This window comes from Daucus carota, chromosome 9, assembly GCF_001625215.2.
Source record: "Daucus carota subsp. sativus chromosome 9, DH1 v3.0, whole genome shotgun sequence".
Lineage (NCBI taxonomy): Eukaryota > Viridiplantae > Streptophyta > Magnoliopsida > Apiales > Apiaceae > Daucus > Daucus carota.
Window position 1 is genome coordinate 35,515,944 of NC_030389.2, and position 22,299 is coordinate 35,538,242.

Consider the following 22,299-nt stretch of genomic DNA (forward strand, 5'->3'; position numbering starts at 1 on the left):
TTTTTTGTCAAACAATATGCTAATATGGTGGACCATCAAGTAGCTAGGGAATCATATTTTCTCTCAGGTCGTATTATCGATAGGAGTTCTGTTCCTATATCGATTCAAAATTGTATTGCTTTGGATTTGATTTCGTAATAATATTCCAAGATTTTTGTCAAAAAAAATGGGACCAAAAAGACGAAATACCCGTATAAACTATATAGATCAATGGAATACTATTCTTCACCGTAACAAAATATCACGGTCTTATTCATGAAAATAGTCTTAAAAGGCATTTATTTAGTCACACATGACAAATTAAATCAATGACACTATAAAAGATAACTTGACGATTAAATTTTTCTGATATATGCAATGAGACGAAAATAAGCGTGCAACAATAATAAGAATATAATTATGGAATTTCAAATCTTTTGTCTTGATTAAGTACCTATACATATAAATGGTCTCCACCCTAATTTCAACACCAAAATAGCTATTAAGATATTTATTAATGCATGTTATAAAGCTGATTACAATATGAAAAAATCATTTGACCAAACACTTCGATCTAACACTCTCATCAAACACTTGTGATTCTTTACGCACACGACCTTTTTTCCAAGAATAATATACCAGTAGGCCAATTAAATTTTTTTTAAAAAAAAATTATCCTTCCAAAATAGGTGATGTAAACAATATGTATGCTACAAGTTATATATATATATATATATATATATATATATATATATATGCAAATAATTTCAAAACATTTAATATGCAAGAGTGGAGAAATATACATGATATAAAGATAGGATTGGTTTGAAAAACCACTATGTTATATTGTTCAAAAGCCACCCAAGATTTCTATTTGAAATTCATTTCATTTAGGTAGTTAATTGAGTAAAAACAGGGTGATATAAAATACTTTTATTCATACAATTTATTTCTATATATAAGATATTGATAGTATTTAATCCTATAAAAGCTAGAACAACCTTGAACCGGTTTTTCTAGAAGGATCTTTCACTTGGAGTTGAAATCTTTCACAAAACAGCTGAGAAGACCTGTTCCTACTTTCTCCTTCCATCCCGTCTTATCCTAATTGTAGCTTGTGAAAACCTGGTTAATAAGTTCTTTAGTCAGCGTCCCCAAGAGATTAACATCACTCACTCTGTCTCAAGTATTACTAGCTTGTGCTCATCATTAAAACACGTCCATAGACCTAGGAAAGTGCACAAATGTAGTAGTTTTTTTTGTTTCTTTGATGTGATCACGTGAGTAGGAATTAAGCTTTAATTAACCACATTCTTAATCACACATAAATCTAAGATATGCAAAGCTCAATATACTATATGAAAATAAATCATATAAATCACATAAATGGGTCAATATAATATAATATATGAAAATGCCGACACCTAGTGTATATGTTTTTGCATCGATTTCGCAAAATACGGACACCTATTGTATATGTTTTTGCATTGGTCTACCAAAATGTCAATGCCTAGTGTCTGTGTTATATGTTTCACCTTTTGGATAACCGACACCTAAAACTTTTTTTCAAAATAAATAATTTATTTTCTTGATATCCCTGCTGCATAGAAAATCTCATACACCAAAGATCTTAAGCGACCAATCCGGCGGAACATCACACAAACATGATGAAATTTTTAATTATTATAAATTTAAAAACTCTAATGTAATATCTTTTATACATAAAAGGAAAAAACATCAAAACATTAATTTTAGTAAATGTCTGATTTACATAAAATGAATTTCTAATAGCAGATACAATCTCCCCCTCAGCCAATCAAACCAGCCATCTCAACCATCAAAAACTTGAGTAAATCATCCTCAAGCTCCTAACTGAATATGAGGTCCTCTTTATAGCTAGTGTTTCCATTCCATTAAGCCCATGAGCAGCAGCACGGATATTGTAAATAACTGGCGTACTCCAAATATTGTGTACTGGTTCAACTGGAACAACTAAAAGGGTGACTATGTGGCTTGTTACTTCGGACGGTAGGATATTCAAAGCCATCTAGATCAAAAGATCCACTGCAGACTAATAAAACATAAAATATACTTTTCAGATATGAGAAGAATTGGAGAAAAACCAAACCCCTTCAAAGCCAAGATATATCCAGAGTTGGCTTCTCATATTACCGTCTTCCTCTCTATATGTCCATTTATAAAGTGGGGATCAGATATTATAAGATGAAAAGAGAAAAAAAGAAGTAAAATATCTACATGCTACGTACTTGCTTCTTAAACAATTCCATATGTGTCAACTTATATTTTTGAGGAATCTTGCTAAACTCTACTAGTTTTCTAGATGACGGTAAAGCCACAGATCCTGCATGTTTACAATATGTGGGTGGTCTTAATAGGATGTCACAAAACTAAGGAAGCATAAATATAAATTTTATGTCATTATTTTAACAATATACAACATCACGTCAAAAGCTTGGCATTGTATCAGCCAGAGAGTATCATAAATTCTGGAGTTCGATTTTGTAATTATCTTATATTACGGATATGGTAATTACAAAATTGAACTCCAGAATTTGAGATAACCACTTGCTGACACAATGTTAAGCCTTCAAGGAGATGGTGTATATGGTTATAACTACCTGATATCATCTAGGATCTTTTTAATAAATGGAAAGACTAAGGAAGCATAAGTATAAATTTCTAACTCCTATGTCGTCATTTTAACCATATACAATATCTCGTCAAAAGTTTGGCATTGATTCAGGAAAGTGAGTATCTCAAATTCTAGAGTTCGATTTTGTAACTACCTTATATTAGAGATAAGGTAATTACAAAATTGAACTCCAGAATTTCAGATAACCATTTGCTGACACAATGTTAAGCCTTCAAGGAGATGGCGTATATGGTAACTACCCAACATCATCTAAGATTTTTTTTCTAAATAAATGGCAAGACTAAGGAGCATAAGTACACATTTTTAACTCCTATGTCGTCATTTTAACTATATACAACATCTCGTCAAAAATTTGGCATTGAATCAGGAAGTGAGCATCTCAAATTCTGGAGTTCGATTTTGTAATTATCTTATATTAGAGATAAGGTAATTACAAAATTGAACTCCAGAATTTAAGATAACCATTTGCTGATACGATGTTAAGCCTTGAAGGAGATAGCGTATATCGTAACTACCCGATATCATCTAGGATTTATTTTAATAAATGACAAGACTAAGGAAGCATAAGTAAAATATTTATGTCATTATTTAACAATATACAGCATCACGTCAAAAGCTTGACATTGTATTAGCTAGTGAGTATCATAAGTTCTGGAGTTCGATTTTGTAATTACCTTATATTACCGATATGGTAATTACAAAATTGAACTCCAGAATTTAAGATAACCACTTGCTGACACAATGTTAAGCCTTCAAGGAGATGGTGTATATGGTAGCTACCCGATATCATCTAGAATTTTTCTAATAAATAGAAAGACTAAAGAAGCATAAGTACAAATGTTTAACTCCTATATCGTCATTTTAATCATATACAATATCTCGTCAAAAGTTTGGCATTGAATCAGGAAGTGAGTACGTATCTCAAATTCTAGAGTTCGATTTTGTAATTACCTTATATTGGAGATAAGGTAATTACAAAATTGAACTCCAGAATTTAGGATAACCATTTGCTGACACAATGTTAAGCCTTCAGGGAGATCGCGTATATGGTAATTACTATCCGATATCATCTAGGATTTTTTTTAATAAATGGTAAAACTAAGGAAGCATAAGTACAAATTTCTAACCCCTATATCGTCATTGTAACCCAACCCTAACATAGGCTCGAAAAACTAATTACTCGATCCCAATTGGTCTTCTTTCTCATAACTCACAAATACATTATAAGATTTCTTAGATATAGATTAATAGATCTATAATTTTAGTACAAGTGTCATAAAATAGAATAACTGGATTGTTATATATATTGCAATTTTATCAAAAAGTTTCATTCAAATCTATACAAAATAGTTTACGGTAAAAGTACATTGCAAACTATATCTTATCGGAATTGCTTTTTTTCTTCTAAGGTCGTTTTTCTACTACAAGAAATTGCAAAAAAAATAAAATTATGAGGAACGCAAATTAATTATAGATCGCAAATAAGAAAATAAAAGCCATATATATCAATGTGATAGATTTTTACCTATGCAAAGAAAATCATCGCAATGTGGCTTTGAGCTTTACGATTCATGATTGTATGCACCTTTAACAATATTGTAGGATGTAGTAGATATGTCAGTTTTTCTTGATCTCTTCTTCTTTGGGCTACAATTCTCACAGTAGGAGCCAGTTGCCTATGTTGAGGAGTGGTGCCCAAAACTCAAGGCAATTAATTGGATCCAAAAGGTCCAATTGTATAACTCTGAAAACACGACATATATATATATATATATATATATATATATATATATATTACCTTTATGTACAATATTTATCTGGTATAACAAGAATCTATATGCTTATCCCATGGATCATTCCTTAGTTAGACCTTGAATATAGAATATAGGAAGAGAAATAGAGAAAATACGAAAACAAGAAGAACTCCTACTCTGTTGTAGTCCTAGCAGATTTCCATAACAAATGCCTCAAAGCAATGCCTTTATCATCCTTGTGCATATTCTCATATAAATGCATAACTCCGAATATGTGTTCTGCATTAGGAAATACAAACTCCAATAATGCATTAATCAGACCATGTATTGATTATATGCGAGATCAGTCCAATTACAACCAAGTAATCACATTTATGTAAAATACCATTAAATGCCAAAAGGCACAGACAATATCCTTAGATGACTATCAGTATTTGCAGAACGCTTACCAGCTTTGTTGGTCTATTAGTTAGGGAAAATTTTGCAACAAAGTGCTCCATATATAACAATAACAGCATCTAAACCACCAATCGTAATCAGGCTAGCCAAATGGACTGGAAAACATATTAAGTTGTGGATTCCCAACTGAAGTATGTTGGAATGGGAACTGGTTGCCTCTTGCTTTTCCTGTGATGCTAGCATAGCTAGAAAATCATCCATAGATGTCTGAGAATGCATGCAGTTAACCAAATTTTATGGATATTTTATACAGACTGGATATTACTAAGATATCATAGTATGATATTATAAGTTAGTTAAACAAATAGTGAAACCATCTTTACAGAGAATTGTGGATTCCCTCCTGCTACGTTTTCCCGTCTCAAAGAGAATTGCAACCTGAATATCTCCCACCAGTCCTTTATGAAACCTGTCTCTGCATCCAGCACAAAGTAAAATTTGAAAACATCTGAAATTAATTACCAAAATATATTTAGGGAGACCATCTATGATGGAGAATATGTTTTAACCCGTTAGAAATATAAGAATACTCAAGAGCAAAACAATCAAAAATCCCCTTAAACACGAGTTCGACAAATATTATACACCTACAGCATCTTCTTTTCTGAATTTTTTTCAACATTGATGCCTTTAGTTGCTTATGTCATATATAGAACAGTAATTCGGCCACCTTTTCTGGCCAATCAATTCGTAATTTGGGACCTTTAAAACAAAAAGCCTGATTTGAAGGGCTCACAGTCCCAATTGAAAAAACGTCAAGTAATTTCGAGACTCTCTCTCCAAAATGTAAAAAGTTGCAAGTTTTTGTTCATAGATTGGGGATGCCAACACATAATGTAAAAAACAAGTAATTTACATGTAGCCATGCAAGTACCATATAAACATATAAGATTCTGAGTCCAACAGTTAACAATTACTATAATAGCACAAGAAAGCTTACACAATACAGGCTTCGAGCTCTGAATGGGAAAAACTTCTTATATGAAATGTATTCAGCCGCCGCTGCAGATGGTTTCAACCCTAATTTTTTGTGTGAAATGGATAGGGCGCGGTCATATTTTAAGAGATTACTAGCTTGGGCCGTGCAGGGCCGGCTCAACTAAATTTGAGGCCCTAAGCAGACTTGAAAATGAGGCCTTTTTATATAAAAAATATTTTTTATTTAAAACCGTATATATTTTAGATTATTATAAATTAATTACGCACAAAAATTTATATACCATTTTATATGTTGTTTTTTTATTTATTATTAGGTTTATTTGTACATTAATGTAACATTTAAATTAATTAAACATTAGAAAAGTACTATAACATAAAAAGTAGAAATCATATAATTTATAATAATGTAAAACTTGTGAAAAATAAATATTATATATTTTAGATGATAAATTTTATTACATTTATTAAGTACTTAATACACATGCGACTAAAAAATTTAAAATCATTTGATTCATTTAATTCTCACTTTTTAAGTTAATCTTATTTATATTTATTAATATTTCATATTTTTTATATATATATATATATATATATATATATATATATATATTATTTTTTTAAAGTTCACTGGTTCATATTGGTTTTAGATATTTTGTTTTTTTCATATTTACGAACAAAAATTTAAATATTATTATTTCAATATATATACTTTCATAAAATTTTGAGGCCCTTTTCAGGTTGGGGGCCTAAGCGACCCCTTAGATGGCCTTAGTGTTGAGCCGGCCCTGGCCCGTGCCAAGCACATTTTTAAATAATTTTTATGATTTTGTACTTTTTTTATTCTGAATAAAAATTTCGTGTTTAAATTTTTATACAAAAAAGAAAAAATTTAAAAATAAGTTGTAGAACTATGTTTTATATGCGCCTTAAAATGCGTGTCGAGCAGTATGAAAAAACTGTAAATAAATGAGGGGGACAGAGGGAGTATTATTTATTATAATTATATTTTTTTTATTGAATTATATTATTATCCTCTTAATATACTTATATACACTATAGTTATTTAGATATAAAACTTTATATATACATTTGATCTTATCTTGATTTTTGAATTTTTTTTTAAAAAAGTCTCAAAGACATGTTATGATATGTATTTATTTCACAATGATATATTTTATTTTAGTAAAATCAATATGTTGTTTTGATTTTCAAAGAGATTGAAAAAAAATATTGCAATTGACTTTAGGGTATCTTATGTATAGTAAAATTGTAATTTTTTAATTTATAATTATTTTGGAAGTCTAATCGGTAAATTTTCTGTGTGAGGCTAGTTAGAATTATGATATGTATTAATTTAAAAAAGATATTTTATTTTAATAGAATTATTGTGTTATTTATGATTTCCAAAAGAGATAAAAAAATATTTTACAATTGATTTGTCGGGTATTTAATTGTTCATAAAATTTCTTCTTAATTAATTTTATGATTTATAAGAAGTCTAAAACAACACATATTTACATTTTATTAATTTGAAATTTTTAAATGATGTGTGAAATTTTTATCATGCTCCACTGTTTTTTTGTAAAGATGATTATATAGGTACTTGTTTAAGCCCCGGTTGTGCTGACATGAATATGGATAATAAGTATATAAGAAGTCCATATAATTTACATATATATTATCCATACATGTATTTTCTTGAAACAAGTTTTGGTGATCATGGTGTGAATAATCAATGTCTCTTGATCTCAACTCCAGCGTTAACAAGGTCGCAACTTTACTCTTCCTCTCTAACCAACCATGCTCTCTTCTCCTCTTTTGGTCTATAAAAAGATCATTTCTTGATCCATTTTGAAACCATGCATGCTCAATTTCACGTTCATGGGAGCTAGCTTAAAGAGTCTGCTCGAGAACAAGGCATACTAAGAGAATGATAGGCCACAAATAACCAACCAATTTTTTCGTAATTAAGTTTTGGCGGTGCTTATTATAAGAGTGTTTGATCCATGTTTGAAAGCATAAGTACATATGGTAATTTCATTACGTTCACCAAAACTGTAAAATAGTACTCGAGTTTAACATGTGTCAAGATACAAAAGGGATTTGCGCTGGTGATAAATCATACAGCTGTGAAACCTATCCAATTTTAAGTGTTAAAAAGAGAGATCCTAATTTTGAAATATTTATGAAAGATTTCAATTGATAAACCGCCATCCAGAATTGAGAGTGCATAATATGCGAACCTGGGCCATTTGAATTACTTTTCTGCAGATTTAGAAAGAGTATTTGAATGAGAGCATGATTGGATAGCCCACGTAGTTAAGTGTTTATCCTCCGTTGTCTCATGTCCTGGGCTCGACTTTGGCTCATCTCGAGAATATATGGTCGTCCTCACCAGCTTCAGCATGGTTAAGCCCTTGTGTTGCTAATGTATGGTTGTCGACTATTAGTTACCCTCCTCATCAATTGATTGATAGTTTAATTAACTGTGACCAACCTTGGCACATCAGTTTGCACATAGCTTTGACTTGTAGTATAGATTATTAATGTCAGTGCCCCATCTGGTATATTTACAGGTGGGATTATGACAGGAACAAAAAGGTCATGACAATTTTTATTTAAAATGTAGCCGGAAATTTGAATTTGACGAAAAAAATTGGAGGTGAAAAATCAGAGCTAAAAATGGCCGATTGAAGTCAAATTAGGCGGTCAAATTTAAGAAGTCATATTTAACCGGTTATATTTAAGCAGTCACATTTAATTAAATATGACCGAAAATGTTAAATTCCACTAAGCTATCTCTGACCAACAATTTCCGGTCAAATTTAGCTAAATTCGACTACGCGCTGTCAAATTTAATTAAATATGACCGAAAATTGGCGGTCAAATTTACCCGTTTTTGTTGTAGCACGCAATCAAAACTAAAACGGGTTAATGCTCTATTTCATCACTCTACTGGACCAAAATTTTTAGTTGGCCTACCGAGTCAAAAAAGTTTTCAGTCAACTAATTGTACCATTAAAAACTTACAAATAGGCCACTCCGTCAGTCTCCGTTAAGTTTTTAACGGGTTAACGTTCCAATTCATCACCGTAATCGATCAAAACTTTCAGTTAGCCTACCGAGTGAAGGACATTTTACTAGCAATCTGGAAAAAAATGGTTTGTTTTATGAGCTCGCCAACATATACACTGCACCACCAGCAAATGGAGTGTCTAAGGATTGGTTATTGTTGACAACCTGAGCAATCACAGTGAGTCGAACCAACGGAGTATTTGAGGAATATTGTTGAGAGAGTATTTGGAGTATCGAAGAATTTGCAATGTTGTTGGGAATAGTAAACCATAAGTTGATATCATTGAAATTGATCAAAGATTCTTTAAAAAGCCTGGGTTTGGCAGAAGCGAAATTCATGGTCGTAGTCGAAGCAGAATATGTGTGACTTGTGAGAAGCATGGGCGGACCATAGAAGGGGCTAGGGTTGGTGCCAGCCCTGGTAACATTCTCAATTTCTAGCAGATTTGTTACTAACTTCTTTGATTTGGAGAGTTCAGCCTTGGCAGTTCCTTCATGCTAGCCCAGTAAACTTTTTTGATTCACAAAAAAACAAGAATTATCTGCAGTTGAACACATATTTTATTATTGTTGGTGTCAAAAGACTGTAAGTCTTAGTCTGTAACTATAAATCCCTTTGAACTTTTCCTCTTCTGATTTAGGACGTATTTGTTCTCTAATTTTTAATTAAATTATTATATAATTCATTTTACATATATTAATATACACATTTGTTATTAGTTATGAAATTTCTATTTCTAAATAAAGATTCTAAATTGTGTTTTATTTATATTTACTACTTATTAGGTTTTTTCTAATTTTAATTATGATTCTCAAAAACTTGAATTTTTATATGATATCATGTAATTATAATTATCTCCGAATTTTGCAAGTATAAGATTTACTAATTCTTTTCTAAAAAGTATTTAGAATTAATCATAAAATCATGTCATCTTAAATTATCTAGGTTAAATAAATTAATCACACATGGATCATAATATATTTTGTTCTTTATTTGAAGTTTAACTTTTGAATAAAAATCTGGTGTCAAAATTTTAATTCACAAAAAAAAAAAATTGGTCCCAAATAATTAATTTTACTATTTAGACAAAATATCTAAAATTGTGTGTCAAAAATCAATTACCAATTAAAAATTAATTAATAAATAAATTTGAAATTGAATAAATAAAAATAATTTTATAAATATAGATAATCAGAATATATAATAACTACAAATGAAATATGGAAAGTTTTTTTTACAGTTTCTTAAATTAGCACTAGCCAATGGATGATGATCACTGAACAGCCAGCCCGGGTGTGTTTTGATGTCTGGGTCCGCCCCTGGTGAGAAGGAGATAGATGCCTGGTGAGTGCTTGGACATAGAGTAGGTGCTGAACACGGTTCAGATTTCCTGCCGTGACAGCTATGGCACAAGGATTCAGCAGCTGTTCTTCCCATCTTCCTTCTTTGTTATTACCGTTACTGCAGTTACTCCCAAGTCCCAACTATCTTGCCACTTCCTCTTCTGTTGCCACACTTTCTGTTCGCGACCCAAACTTCCTTATTAACCCAAACTAAAACCGAAGAAACTACACAAATCTTCTTTATAGTCTTCGAAATTATCAGAGTTTGAGCCATCATCAGAGTTTGATGACTCATTATCAAACTTTGTGATTAGAGCCTTTCTTTTTGAGTGACTCCTCTTTACAACAACTTCCTTGGGTGCTTTCTCCTTAACCTTCAAGGTGGTTGATTTAAACTTACCACCATGTATCTTGCTCCTTAGCTCTATATCAAGCTCATAAATTTCATCAACAGACATAATCATCGTCAACAAACCTATTTGTTTTAATTTTTTAAACTCAAATAATTTAATTCTTTATAAAATTTCTATCATGTTTCAGAATTCAAATAGATAAGGAGTAATACCAAAATACCGAAATTTGTTTATCATCATATATTTTTTAATTTAATCATTATTATTATACTACTATGAAAGACTTTTATATTGATTATAATTTTGTAATGTAATGATTATTCCACCGACAAAACTATATCACAAAACAAACTATTTCTTTTAATTTTTGAAAATCAAATTATTTGATTTACAAACAAATCTGTACAATTTCCTATCATGTTTTAGAATTCAGATAAATATGAAGTTCATCTTGATATTATTAACATAATTCATATTAATACAAAATTTCATTCATTCACGGCCCTTTACAAGATTACGATAAAAACGAAATGATCGTGGTAATGATGACATGAATAGAAACTCAACTACAATGAAGTTACAACTATCGTCCATTTTGCACTATGTAGTACTCTCAAATAATAAGCAAGTACCCATGTTTTTCACAAAATTTATTGGACACAATAAACAAAACAACAAACTTAGCTTGTATAAACAAAATAACCACATTTCATTTCATTTTGCTAAAGCGCCGCCTGACAAGAAATGGTAACTAGGAAGAACCCTAAATCTCAAAAATTATGTTCACCATCAGCAGAATTGATCGGGGGCAACGATAGCTTACTGGATCTTATCTTTCCCCGTCTCCCTGTCAGATCACTGACCCGATTCAAATCGGTATCAAAACAATGGTGTGCCCTTATCTCCGATGCCCACTTCGGCCGCCGCCACACTGTTGAAAACCCTAGTTCTCGCATCCCCTCTGGACTCTACTTATACAGGCCTGTCTGTTATCGGGATAATACAGTTCATTCAATCTCTGTTGATGAATTAGGGCGTAAAATTCCTTCTTGTTCAGATACAGTTGAAATACCTGATCATGCTCCAATTAAGTTGATGCGGATGGTATAGTCTTGTAATGGATTGTCTTTATTTAGATTCAATGCTCTTTATGCTCTTAATTTCTATTGTGTTCGTAATTTAGTTACAAATCAACTAAAGTTAGTACCTCTGCCCAAATTAAATGCTTAAAATTATAGTCATGTTGCTACTTGTTGTTTGGCGTTTGACCCTTTGGTATCACCCCATTTCAAAGTTATATGTGTGCAAGTGGTTATTTGTCCATCCCGACGCCGACTAGCGTCTAAATTTTTAAAATTCAGTTCAGAAACTGGTCAATGGGTAGATACCAGTGTTTCTGTGGTTGGAACTGGGCTGGAATTTGCCAGGGGTGAGTATTGCAATGGTGCATTTTATTGGATCCGGGTAAACAGGCTATCTTGCTATCGTTTTGATATCGATGCTGAGAAATTGACCCAAATCGCTTTGCCTCCACAGGCTCGTGGTTCACACTTCCGGCATTTTGGAGAATCTTGTGGACACTTGTACCTTGCAGGTGTCCGAGATAATACAGCAAAAATTTTGAATGTGTACGAGCTGAACCTGGTTAATATGAAGTGGAATATCAAGCACTGGGTTCATATTGATCGTCTGATATCTTCATTCCCACAGGTTAATGTGAATGGGGGAAATCAGATGTGTCACTCCACCCAATCGATATTAGGTGTTCTTAGGGGAGAACGGGATGAAGACTCAGCTCTTATTGCAAATGTTTTGGGCACAGTTGTTTCGTATAATTTCAAGAGTAAGAAGGTTGAGGTGCTGCTATCTGAGCTCCAATGGAAGGATGATATTAGGAGTATTTCTGCTGGACCTCCATTTGTTCCTGCATATCCACTGATTGCAAGCCTACATCATTTGTAAGTATATTATTATATATAGTTTAGTGCTTAAAGTTTAGTTACAATATAGTTGTTTCAATGTATAATTAATTTAGCTGTTCTACTAATCTTGATTTGCATTTTATTATTGCGGTTTGTATACTCGAGTTTGTGTTGGGTGTGCATATGGGAATAGACATGTTAATATTCTTCCTTGATGTGTATGGTAATTTTAGGACGTGTAAGGCATTTCTTAACTCTGTATACTGGAAGGACCTAGACAAGGCAATACGCTGTACTGCACAGTTTAATGGAGTCAATCTTCCTTCTTTTAAAAAAACATTTATGTCGTCTTAAAACTGTTCATTCTATCAACAATTCAGTTAATTACAAGACAAGGGCAGCTGAAAAACACCGATGTGCTTAACATCCCCATTGGAACAACTACTACCGATGACAGAAAATTTAGTGACTGAATTATCATGCGATCTGATATATGCACACCTATTTTGTGGTCTCATATCTGGTCCATATATGAAGTAGCTGAATTTGCTACTTGTTTACTAAGTTTACTTATTACCTAATATATCTGTTGATCAGCAATTCAGCATAGTCGATCTGCTAGGTTTATTTGTTAGTAAAGATTCTTCCCTTAATGGTAAACGTGGGATGGTTATTTCTAGCGACTCATTTTACCTTTGTACTTGTGTGGTAAAATATGTTGCCCAATGTTATCTGTTCTGTGAATCAAATCCGAGTTTCTCTTTTCGTATTTTCTGTATTATTGACTATTATTAGTTTTGCTGCTTTTTCACAGGGAATAGAGGATATAAGTTGAAATCCGGTGCTCTCAACTATGTTTCTAAAGAGTAGAAGCAATAGAAAGTAATGGGGATGCTTTCAAGAAAAATGTTCGCCTCTTAGGAAAACATTAGTCTCAACTTCCTTTTGCTGAATATTTGAATGGCCGTTTCTGCAACATTTCCCTCAATGTGGTTTGAAAATTTATATTATTTCTGCATTATATGCAGTGTACCAATAGAGGCTTGAATGTCTTTTTAATGTTCATTTTGGGATGAGTTTAATATTGAAATTTATGTTTAAATAGTCGGATATCATTTTCTCTAATTCCATTTTTGTGTTGTGACCTAAATATTAGGGATTAAAATTCACATTGTGGTTCAGTTATATATATATTCGCCGAAGCTCGGTCGAATTAAAAACTGCAACCCACTAGCTAAGACGAGGACGGAAACTTCGTGGATGTCGTTACATTCAACTGGGAATAGTGGAATATACATCTATAGAATTTAAGTATTTGGCGGAAATTTTACTACCTTTTTAGAAATGATAAGTTCAAATTCGTTTTAAGTAATTTCAACGATAGATGGTAGAAAATAATAAAGGCGACTAATACGGGTAGAATATAATATATTTAAAAACTTTTTGTCACTTCATATAAATGTATATTGTTTCAGTCGTAATGAATACATGAGATAGTAATCCTCTAATTAGAGATAAATACTGACTATATTCTTAAACTAGTAATTATTCGGCCCACTGTTATGAGATCAGCACATCACCTAATTGTGATCGTATAGAAGATGAAACAACTCGATTTTCATTTTAGAAGTCACATTTCTAGCCTGTTGGACTGTCAAGCCAAACTCTAATGATAAATGGAATGGAATAGAATAGACTTAGTGAATATTAAAAAAAATGGAGTGGATATAATTTTGTATGATGAGATTTCACATAACTCATGTAATTTAATTTGACAGAAAAATTCTGACAAAATTAGTTATTTTCGACAATCGAACATGCTATTTTTGAAAGAATCAAAATTAAGGGCGTCGAAATTAGCCATACTATCGGATATAGGTATTTTCGGCAGTTTAATTTCAACAGTTTATTGTCGAAATTAAATCACCCGAACATTTGACTTAAAATTTTAAATTTTGGGCAAAAATTCAAACTAATAGCCAAATTTTTTGAATATTTAAATTTTCTCACTCATCTAAATATTTTCAATAATATATCGTTAAACTCATTACCTTTAACAATAATTTAAATTTTGACTTTTCCCCGCCTTTTTTTCTAAATTTGACAACATTCTCTCAAAAATATTAAACCATATCCTGTCAAAAATGGTCCTTTAGGTTCTACAACTTCTGTCGAAATATTAAACTATATCCCGTAAAATATGGTGCACTAATTTCTACAACATCGGTCAAAAATAATAGCATAAACTAGAAAAAGATAGAAAATTTTACAAAAACCGCTTAATAAACCCAGCAAGCATCCATCACAATTAAGTCGCTTAATTGTGGAATTCAGTCGAAATTATAATTTCGACAGTTTTTCGTCGAATTAATTCCAAACATTTTCACATTTTTCGATGATCAATTTATTTAAATTTGATCAAATGCGGTCAAATTTAACTAAATTCGACTGGAATATACAGTCAGTCATAACTTAGTGAACTTTAGCTTCTCCGATCAAAATTAGCTAAATTTGACCGATTACGTTTGACCGTTTTCTATCACTTCTGACTATTGTTTTCAAATTTTAAATTTTCCTGAAAATTCAAATCTCCCGCCTTTTTTTAATTTAATTTGACCATATCGGTGAATTTTATTTTATTGACTACTTGTGTTTAGGCATATTTATAAATTTAACCACTAATTTTAATTAGTCAATTTTATAATTTCGACTGATATTTGTAGTCAAATTTATAATTTTGACTGATTTCGGGTAGTCAAGTTTATATATTTGACTGTTTTCGTTCAAATATAATAAGTTGAATGCGACCGAAAATAGCCAAATTTATCAAGAATATTACCAAAAAAATTATGCCATGATCCAATTGTATATATATATGCTATCCCATCTCTAACCAAATCAAAATAACCCAATCCAATCTAATCGCAATAACCCTATCAAAATATACTTTAATTTACAATCTGATGTAAACATAAATTAGATAAACGTTTATAAACAAACTTGATTATACACCATTCTAATAAGTGATAGTAAAAGTTTTACGCTGCAAAATTAATCACTACAACAGTTAGAAATTAATTCACGAAGGTTAGGCTAACGACTTACAACATTATATGCACATTTATACTTGTGCATCTTAGTCTTAAAAGTCAAAATGAGTTTCAAAAAGTTAGCCTCAAAAGAGGAGTTCGTCCCTCATAAACCTTGTAGCTATTACAAGGGATATTGCTCTCCTTCTTCGTCTAGGTCTTCATCATCACCATGGTATCTCGAGATGTCGCGATCCATTCAAGCTATTTCAATACTAGTACCCTGTAATTGAATAAATTATATTATCTTCATAAATTCAAAGAGAAATAGCATTTTAAAAATAATTTTTCACTACAAATACAGAAAACCAAAGTGCTTAAATCTTCACGCAATCAAAACTAAAACTGAAGAACCCACACACATCTTCTTCAAAATCTGTGAAATTATCAGAGTTTGAGTCATCATCGGAGTTTGATGACTCATTATCAAACTTTGTGATTAGAGCCTCTCTTTTTGAGTGACTCCTTTATACAACAACTTCCTTGGGTGCTTTCTCCTCAACCTTCAAGGCGATTGATTTAAACTTACTATCATGTATCTTGTTCCTTTGCTCTATCTCAAGCTCATGAGTTTTGAGTATTTCATATATTTCATCTGAAGACATATCATCAAGTTCATAATTGTGTCGGATGATGGTGGCTATTAGATCCTACTTGTCACGCAATGCTAACAGGAACTTGCGGTTGGAGTCTTCCAAATCATCCTACTTGTCAAAGTGTATGGTCATCCTCTTTTTCTTTATTACTCTCGCATCTCACTTCTAGAACATCCTAGATTTCTTTGGCAGTTTTGCAACCTATCACTCTGTAGTGTAGTCCTTCTTCTCCTTGGGGATCATTCTCGGTTTGCTCTTCTCCAATTTAAAGAGAAAGCATAGTTAGCTTATGAGGTCTATCATTTATACTGTCGAGGTATTATCGGTCAGTAGCTTCTAGAAACATAGGAATCGTCAACAAAACATAGGAATCGCCTCTATGGGATGTCTTCTTGAGCTTTTATGGTAAGGACACTCGCAGAAATTTCATCTCGAATCTTTACTATGCTTTGGATCAAGCTGGAATTGTGACCTTCAGAGATGATCCTGCACTTCCAAAGGGTGAGAAAATCTAGTCAGGATTGTGTCATGCAATCAGAACTTCGAAGATGTTTGTTGTTGTTATCTCGGAGAATTATGCTCGTTCTTCATGGTGCCTTGATGAGCTTGTAGAGATCCTTAGCTCCAAGAGAAAAAGGAATCAGGTTGTTCCTGTGTTTTACTATGTTAATCCATCCGATCTACGACACCACAAGGGGAGTTTTGGTGTAGCTCTTGAAAAGCATAAGAAGCGTCACTCGGCTAATAGGATTGAGAAATGGAAATTGGCGCTTGCTGAAATCGCGGATCTATCAGGATACCATTTGGAAGACGCTGAAGAGTAAGTCCCACTGCGATATACTCCCTCCGTCCATTGAGTTGTATAGATACTTTATAAAAATGTAGTTTCACAAATTATTTATAATTAGAAACAAAAAATTTAAAAGATTAATCATAAAACTATATTTTGAAAAATCCTGTATAGAAATGAGTGAGACGAATATAGTATTCTTTATCTAAAAATATACCATTTGTTTTTACCTGATTTGATTACATTCTCTGTAATCACTTGGCATATTCACCAGTTAATGGACCTCTGCTTTAACACTTTATGTACTATTTATGTATGCTAAGATTTACAGTTTTGTGTTTTCTATTAAGATGAATGGGAGTGAAGCGGATATCATTCGAAATATTGTTGAGAATGTTTTGCCACAAGCATCGCGAAAGGTACTACACCTCGATACTTGTCTATTTGGGATAGATCTTGCCGTTGAAGAGATCTATCAACAACTAAGCATGGAGTCAAATGATGTTCGTGCCCTTGGAATATGTGGGCTGGGTGGAGTTGGGAAAACTACAGCAGCCAAGGCTTTCTATAACAAATACTCCCACAAATTTGATGTAAGTTGTTTTCTGGAAAATGTAAAACAAAATTCACAAGGCGGTAGTCCTCTATTTCATTTACTTCAGCAGCTCTTGACAGAGCTTCTCAGAGCCAAGGATTCTAAGGTCCGTGACGTTGAAAGTGCACTAAGAAAATTGAGGGAAATTCTTAGTTCTAAGAAAGCCCTCGTTGTTCTCGATGATTTGGATCAGTCAAGCTATTCTGAATTTCTAGTAAGGATTTGCAAGCTGTTCTCAGATGGCAGCAGAATGATAATTACAGCAAGAGATTTAAACTTGCCAAATCAACTGAAAGTAGAACTGTCAAAAGTAAATACATATATGGTGAGGCATCTGAATGAAATCAATTCACTGGAGCTCTTTAGCTATCATGCCTTTAAAAAATCAAAGCCTCCAGGAAAATACTTAGCTTTGTCTGAAAGTTTTGTTACTTATGCGGGAGGCCTTCCATTAGCTCTAAAGATGCTGGGTTCATCTTTATGCGGTAGGACAAATATGTCATTCTGGAAAGCTAAATTTCAAAAACTTGAAAAAATGCCAATGAATGATATCCAAAAAATCCTACAAATGAGTTATGATGAATTAGAAGATGACACGGAGAAGGCTATTTTCCTTGATATTGTATTCTTCTTCGTGGGAAAGAACATAGATGAGGCTGTTGATGTATTCAAATCCTGTGATTTGTTTCCGGAGGCTGGGATACCAATTCTAATCGAAAGGTGTCTACTAACCATTGATCGGAATAATAGATTTCAGATGCATAATCTCATACAGGACATGGGAAGGAACATTATTTTTGAAGAATCCAAACATGGTCCATGCCGGCGCTTGTACCTGAATCAAGAAGAAGCATGTCAGGCTTTGCCAAATCTTGGGGTAAACAAACAGCTAAATATTTTTTTCCTCATTATGAGAAATCATACATGCTTCTATTTCATTACATAGTTTCTGAGTACACATTTTTACTTATTCTATTATCTATTACTGAACATTTCAGGAGATGGATAAGATCGAAGGTCTCATTATCGACCTAACAATGTCAACTAACAAATACTGCAATGCTGAGATATTTGAAAGGTTGCCAAACTTAAGGTTATTAAAATTAGTTGATGTCCATGGTATCAAAGGAAATTTCAAAACTTCATTTCGTGAGTTAAGGTGCATTAGTTGGCATGGTTGTCCTTGGATGCATTTACCTTCTGCTATTCACCTACAAAAACTTGTTTTCCTGGACATGCCATTTAGCAGATTTGAAACATTGTGGAAGATTGCCGAGGTATGAAATCAAATATCTTAACTAATTCTCTCCTCGTTATATATATTAGATAAATACCGAGAATCACAGAATAGTGGGTATCATGCGAACCACACAGTGTGATGATCATAAGAAGAAAAAGTTCATTTGAATTACAGTTACCTTCTTGACCATTAAAAATTACAGTTACCTTCTTTGCATCATTTGAATTTGGATGGGTGCATACATTTGAAAGAATTGCCGGAGTCAATTGGACACTTGACCAAACTAGACCATTTGAATGTGAATGATTGTGTGACTCTAAAACGATTGCCCAAACCCATCACACAATTGGCTACTCTGAGTTTCTTGGATATGAGTGGTTGCCGAAATCTGAAACTATTGCCGCAGCAATTGGGCGATATGAAAGGCTTACAGAGGCTTGATGCAAGTTGTACAGCAATTGAGCAACTGCCAGATTCAATTGCTCACTTGAAGAAATTAGTTCATTTGGATTTGAGCGGGTGTGAGAAGCTTAGGAAGTTACCTGAGCAATTTGGGAACATGGAAGCATATGGAAGTGGACTCGAACAACTGCCAGACTCGTTTTCAGACCTGCTTAATTTGGTCTCTCTGCATCTGTTTAACTGTTCACAGCTGAAGAGATTGCCTGAGCAGTTGGGGAAGATGCAGTGCCTGAGCAGTTGGGGAAGATGCATCTCATACATCAATTAAAGAATTACCGGATTCTATTGGATCACTGCCTAGGATAGAAATGTTGGATTTCGATAACTGCGAGAAGCTTGCATGTGTCCCAAATAGCATCGGCAATCTTAAATCACTTACAAGTTTACATCTTGTTCGTGAGGACATAATAAAAATTGAGTTGATCGAGGCCGTAACTGATATGAAGTTGGAGGCCCTGCATCTGAGTTGTAATATAAGAGTTTGTTTGCCCATGATTCTAAGCTTCTCATCTCTGATAGATTTAACACTCTATGATGAGTGCGGGAGTCCCTCTCCAACAAAACCCTTTAGTTTCTTTCAGCTTTTCAACCTTGAAAGACTTTGTTTATTCAACTGTACAAGTCATGGGTCCTCCTTTCCCGAACTACCACTCAATTTAAAAGAGTTGGCCCTAGATAAGCAGGCTTCACTAGAACAACTACCTGATTTGTCCTACCCAGTGTTATTGAAAGCATTAAGCGCATCGAGGCGCAAAACTCTCTGGAGCCTAGGCGCAAAGCGCAAAAGCGAGGCGCGTGCTTCTTTGAAGCTAGGCGCATGTTTTACAATTTTTTTTATTTATTATTTAGGATATATGTATATAGGTTTATAACATAATTTATACTTCATAATATATTAAATCACACTTTAAGCCAAAAATAACTTAATGTATCCTTTATAATATATTAAATAATACTTTAAGAGGGAAAAACAATCCTAAAATTAAATATTAAAATTCAAAATTTATGTTTCATAGGCAGAATTCCAGGCTAGTACTTTTTATTTGGGCCTAAAATTCTTTTTTTTGTTATGGGTTAGGACTTTTGGGCCTTAAAAGTGACCCAAAATTCCTTTTTTTTATGGGTTAGTACTTTTGGGCCTTAGAAGTGGCCCAATAACATTAAATATCTTATTATGCGCTTAGCTTCGCTAAAGCGCGCTTTTCTGCCGCTTTGTGCTTAAGCGCGCTTTGTGCTTCAAGGCTAAAAGCGTGCGCTTCATTGAAGTTGCTTCGCCTCGACATATATGAGGCGCTAAGGGTGCGCTTTGCTTCGCTTTGCGCCTAGGCGCGCTTTTCACAACACTGGTCCTACCTCAAACACTTGAAGATTATGATCATAATCAGATGCTGCAGCCTCTTCAATCTCTCCAGAAACTTCCACCTCATCTTGAATTCCTTAGAGTTAGTGCATGTACAAGCCTACAAGGCTTTCCAGATCTGTCAACGTTGAGAGATTTGGAAACACTTGATGTTTATCGCAACGGCAGCACATTAAAAGTCAATATAAAGGAGAGTCACCTGCAGGTTGGTGTTGGTCTCTCTTTCCCAGTGATACACATTCACGTTTATTTACATCTATTTACATTTCTCTTGTATATTACAGATAAGAGGAGACTCGTGGTCTACCTTTGGAGCTATTCTACAAAACAGGGAGATTGCAGAATGGTTCAGCTATAAAAACAGCGGATGCACACTATCTTTTGATGTTCCACCAAACACGGGAGATAACTTTCTGGGACTTGCGTTCTGGGTTGTTTATAATTACATCAACAGGGGACATTCATATCTTCAGTTTGATATCACAAATATAACTGAGGGTGTGACAAATCATTATAGTCATGGGACAGATGCGCTTCATAATTTATATAATGTAGGTCAACTTTTATCTGTCATAGAATGCATGGGGGAAGATGAAATTTCAATGAGGAGCGGGGACAAAATTACGGTTTCTTTTGGAGCGCCTTTTCAACAAGAAGTGATGATGTGCGGGGTTCACATGATACTAAAACCGTCTTCCACAAGCTCTGTTCCCTTTTAATACTCCTTTCGTCCCACCTAAAGTTTACACATTTGGGTTATATAAAATTTTATTATATTTGATAAGTTTTGAAATGTAAATAACTGAATGAGAAAAAGTGTAAAGAAATAATTAGGACAAAGAGAGTATATTGTTTCTGTAAATGCTAGGCTTGTTTTAATTCTGAAATTGTAGCTTGGATATACATGTTATTTTCTACAAAATATAATATATCCATTTTCTACAAAGAGAGTATATTGTTCCTGAGATGTTGCTGTGATAGAAGTCACTGAACCTATATATAATGGACCAAATGCTAATGAATTAACAAGAAACAACATAAACTCCATGGTCCCATGCAGCATCTGAGATGTGATGGCAGTGACAACCGAACTTTAACAGAGACACTTGAGAATAGACGTGCTTCTCAGGGAGCAGTTTCCACAACATTGTCACTTCTTGAGTTCTTGTAGTTAATATACTCATTATTTTAAAACCTTGTTGCTTATATTGGCTTCCACCTTGTTATGGATGTTTGTATAATTTAAGCCTTTTGCTTGTGTACAAATGTTTGTGAGGATGTTATTTAATGAAATTATGGTATTGCGGATTGATTAATTAACTATGATATTGCGGATTGATTCATTTGTTAGATTGTTTCTAAATGTTTGTTATTAGTAAAAGGTATTGAAGAGGATTGGATGTGTGGACTAGTTTTGGACCTATTTTGAATGCTATAAATGGCAGGAATACAAAAAATAAAACAGAGTTTTGCAATAGATAAATTTAAACTTACGACGGAAATACATGTTGTAAGTTTAAGTTTTTTCCAGAACTTGCGACGGACGTTCATAAAAGACTTCGTCGGTAGTTACTTTACGACGGAAATTTCCGTCATAAATTGAAAATCTACGACGGATTTAAGCGTCGTAAGTTTAGTTATTACTTTAATGAAATTGTGGGTCCCACC

The 22,299-nt window shown here is 33.1% G+C and overlaps 1 protein-coding gene across 1 annotated transcript; it reads left to right on the forward strand.

Annotated features, from left to right (window-relative positions):
• The first annotated feature begins 16,571 nt into the window (after positions 1-16,571).
• Positions 16,572-19,539, forward strand: LOC135149640 (disease resistance protein RPV1-like). The gene is made up of 4 exons (XM_064085408.1): positions 16,572-17,004; positions 17,252-18,446; positions 18,568-18,846; positions 19,012-19,539. Exons 1-4 carry the CDS (start codon positions 16,733-16,735, stop codon positions 19,537-19,539), a joined length of 2,274 nt encoding a protein of 757 aa, XP_063941478.1. The 5' UTR covers positions 16,572-16,732.
• The last annotated feature ends 2,760 nt before the right edge of the window (positions 19,540-22,299 follow it).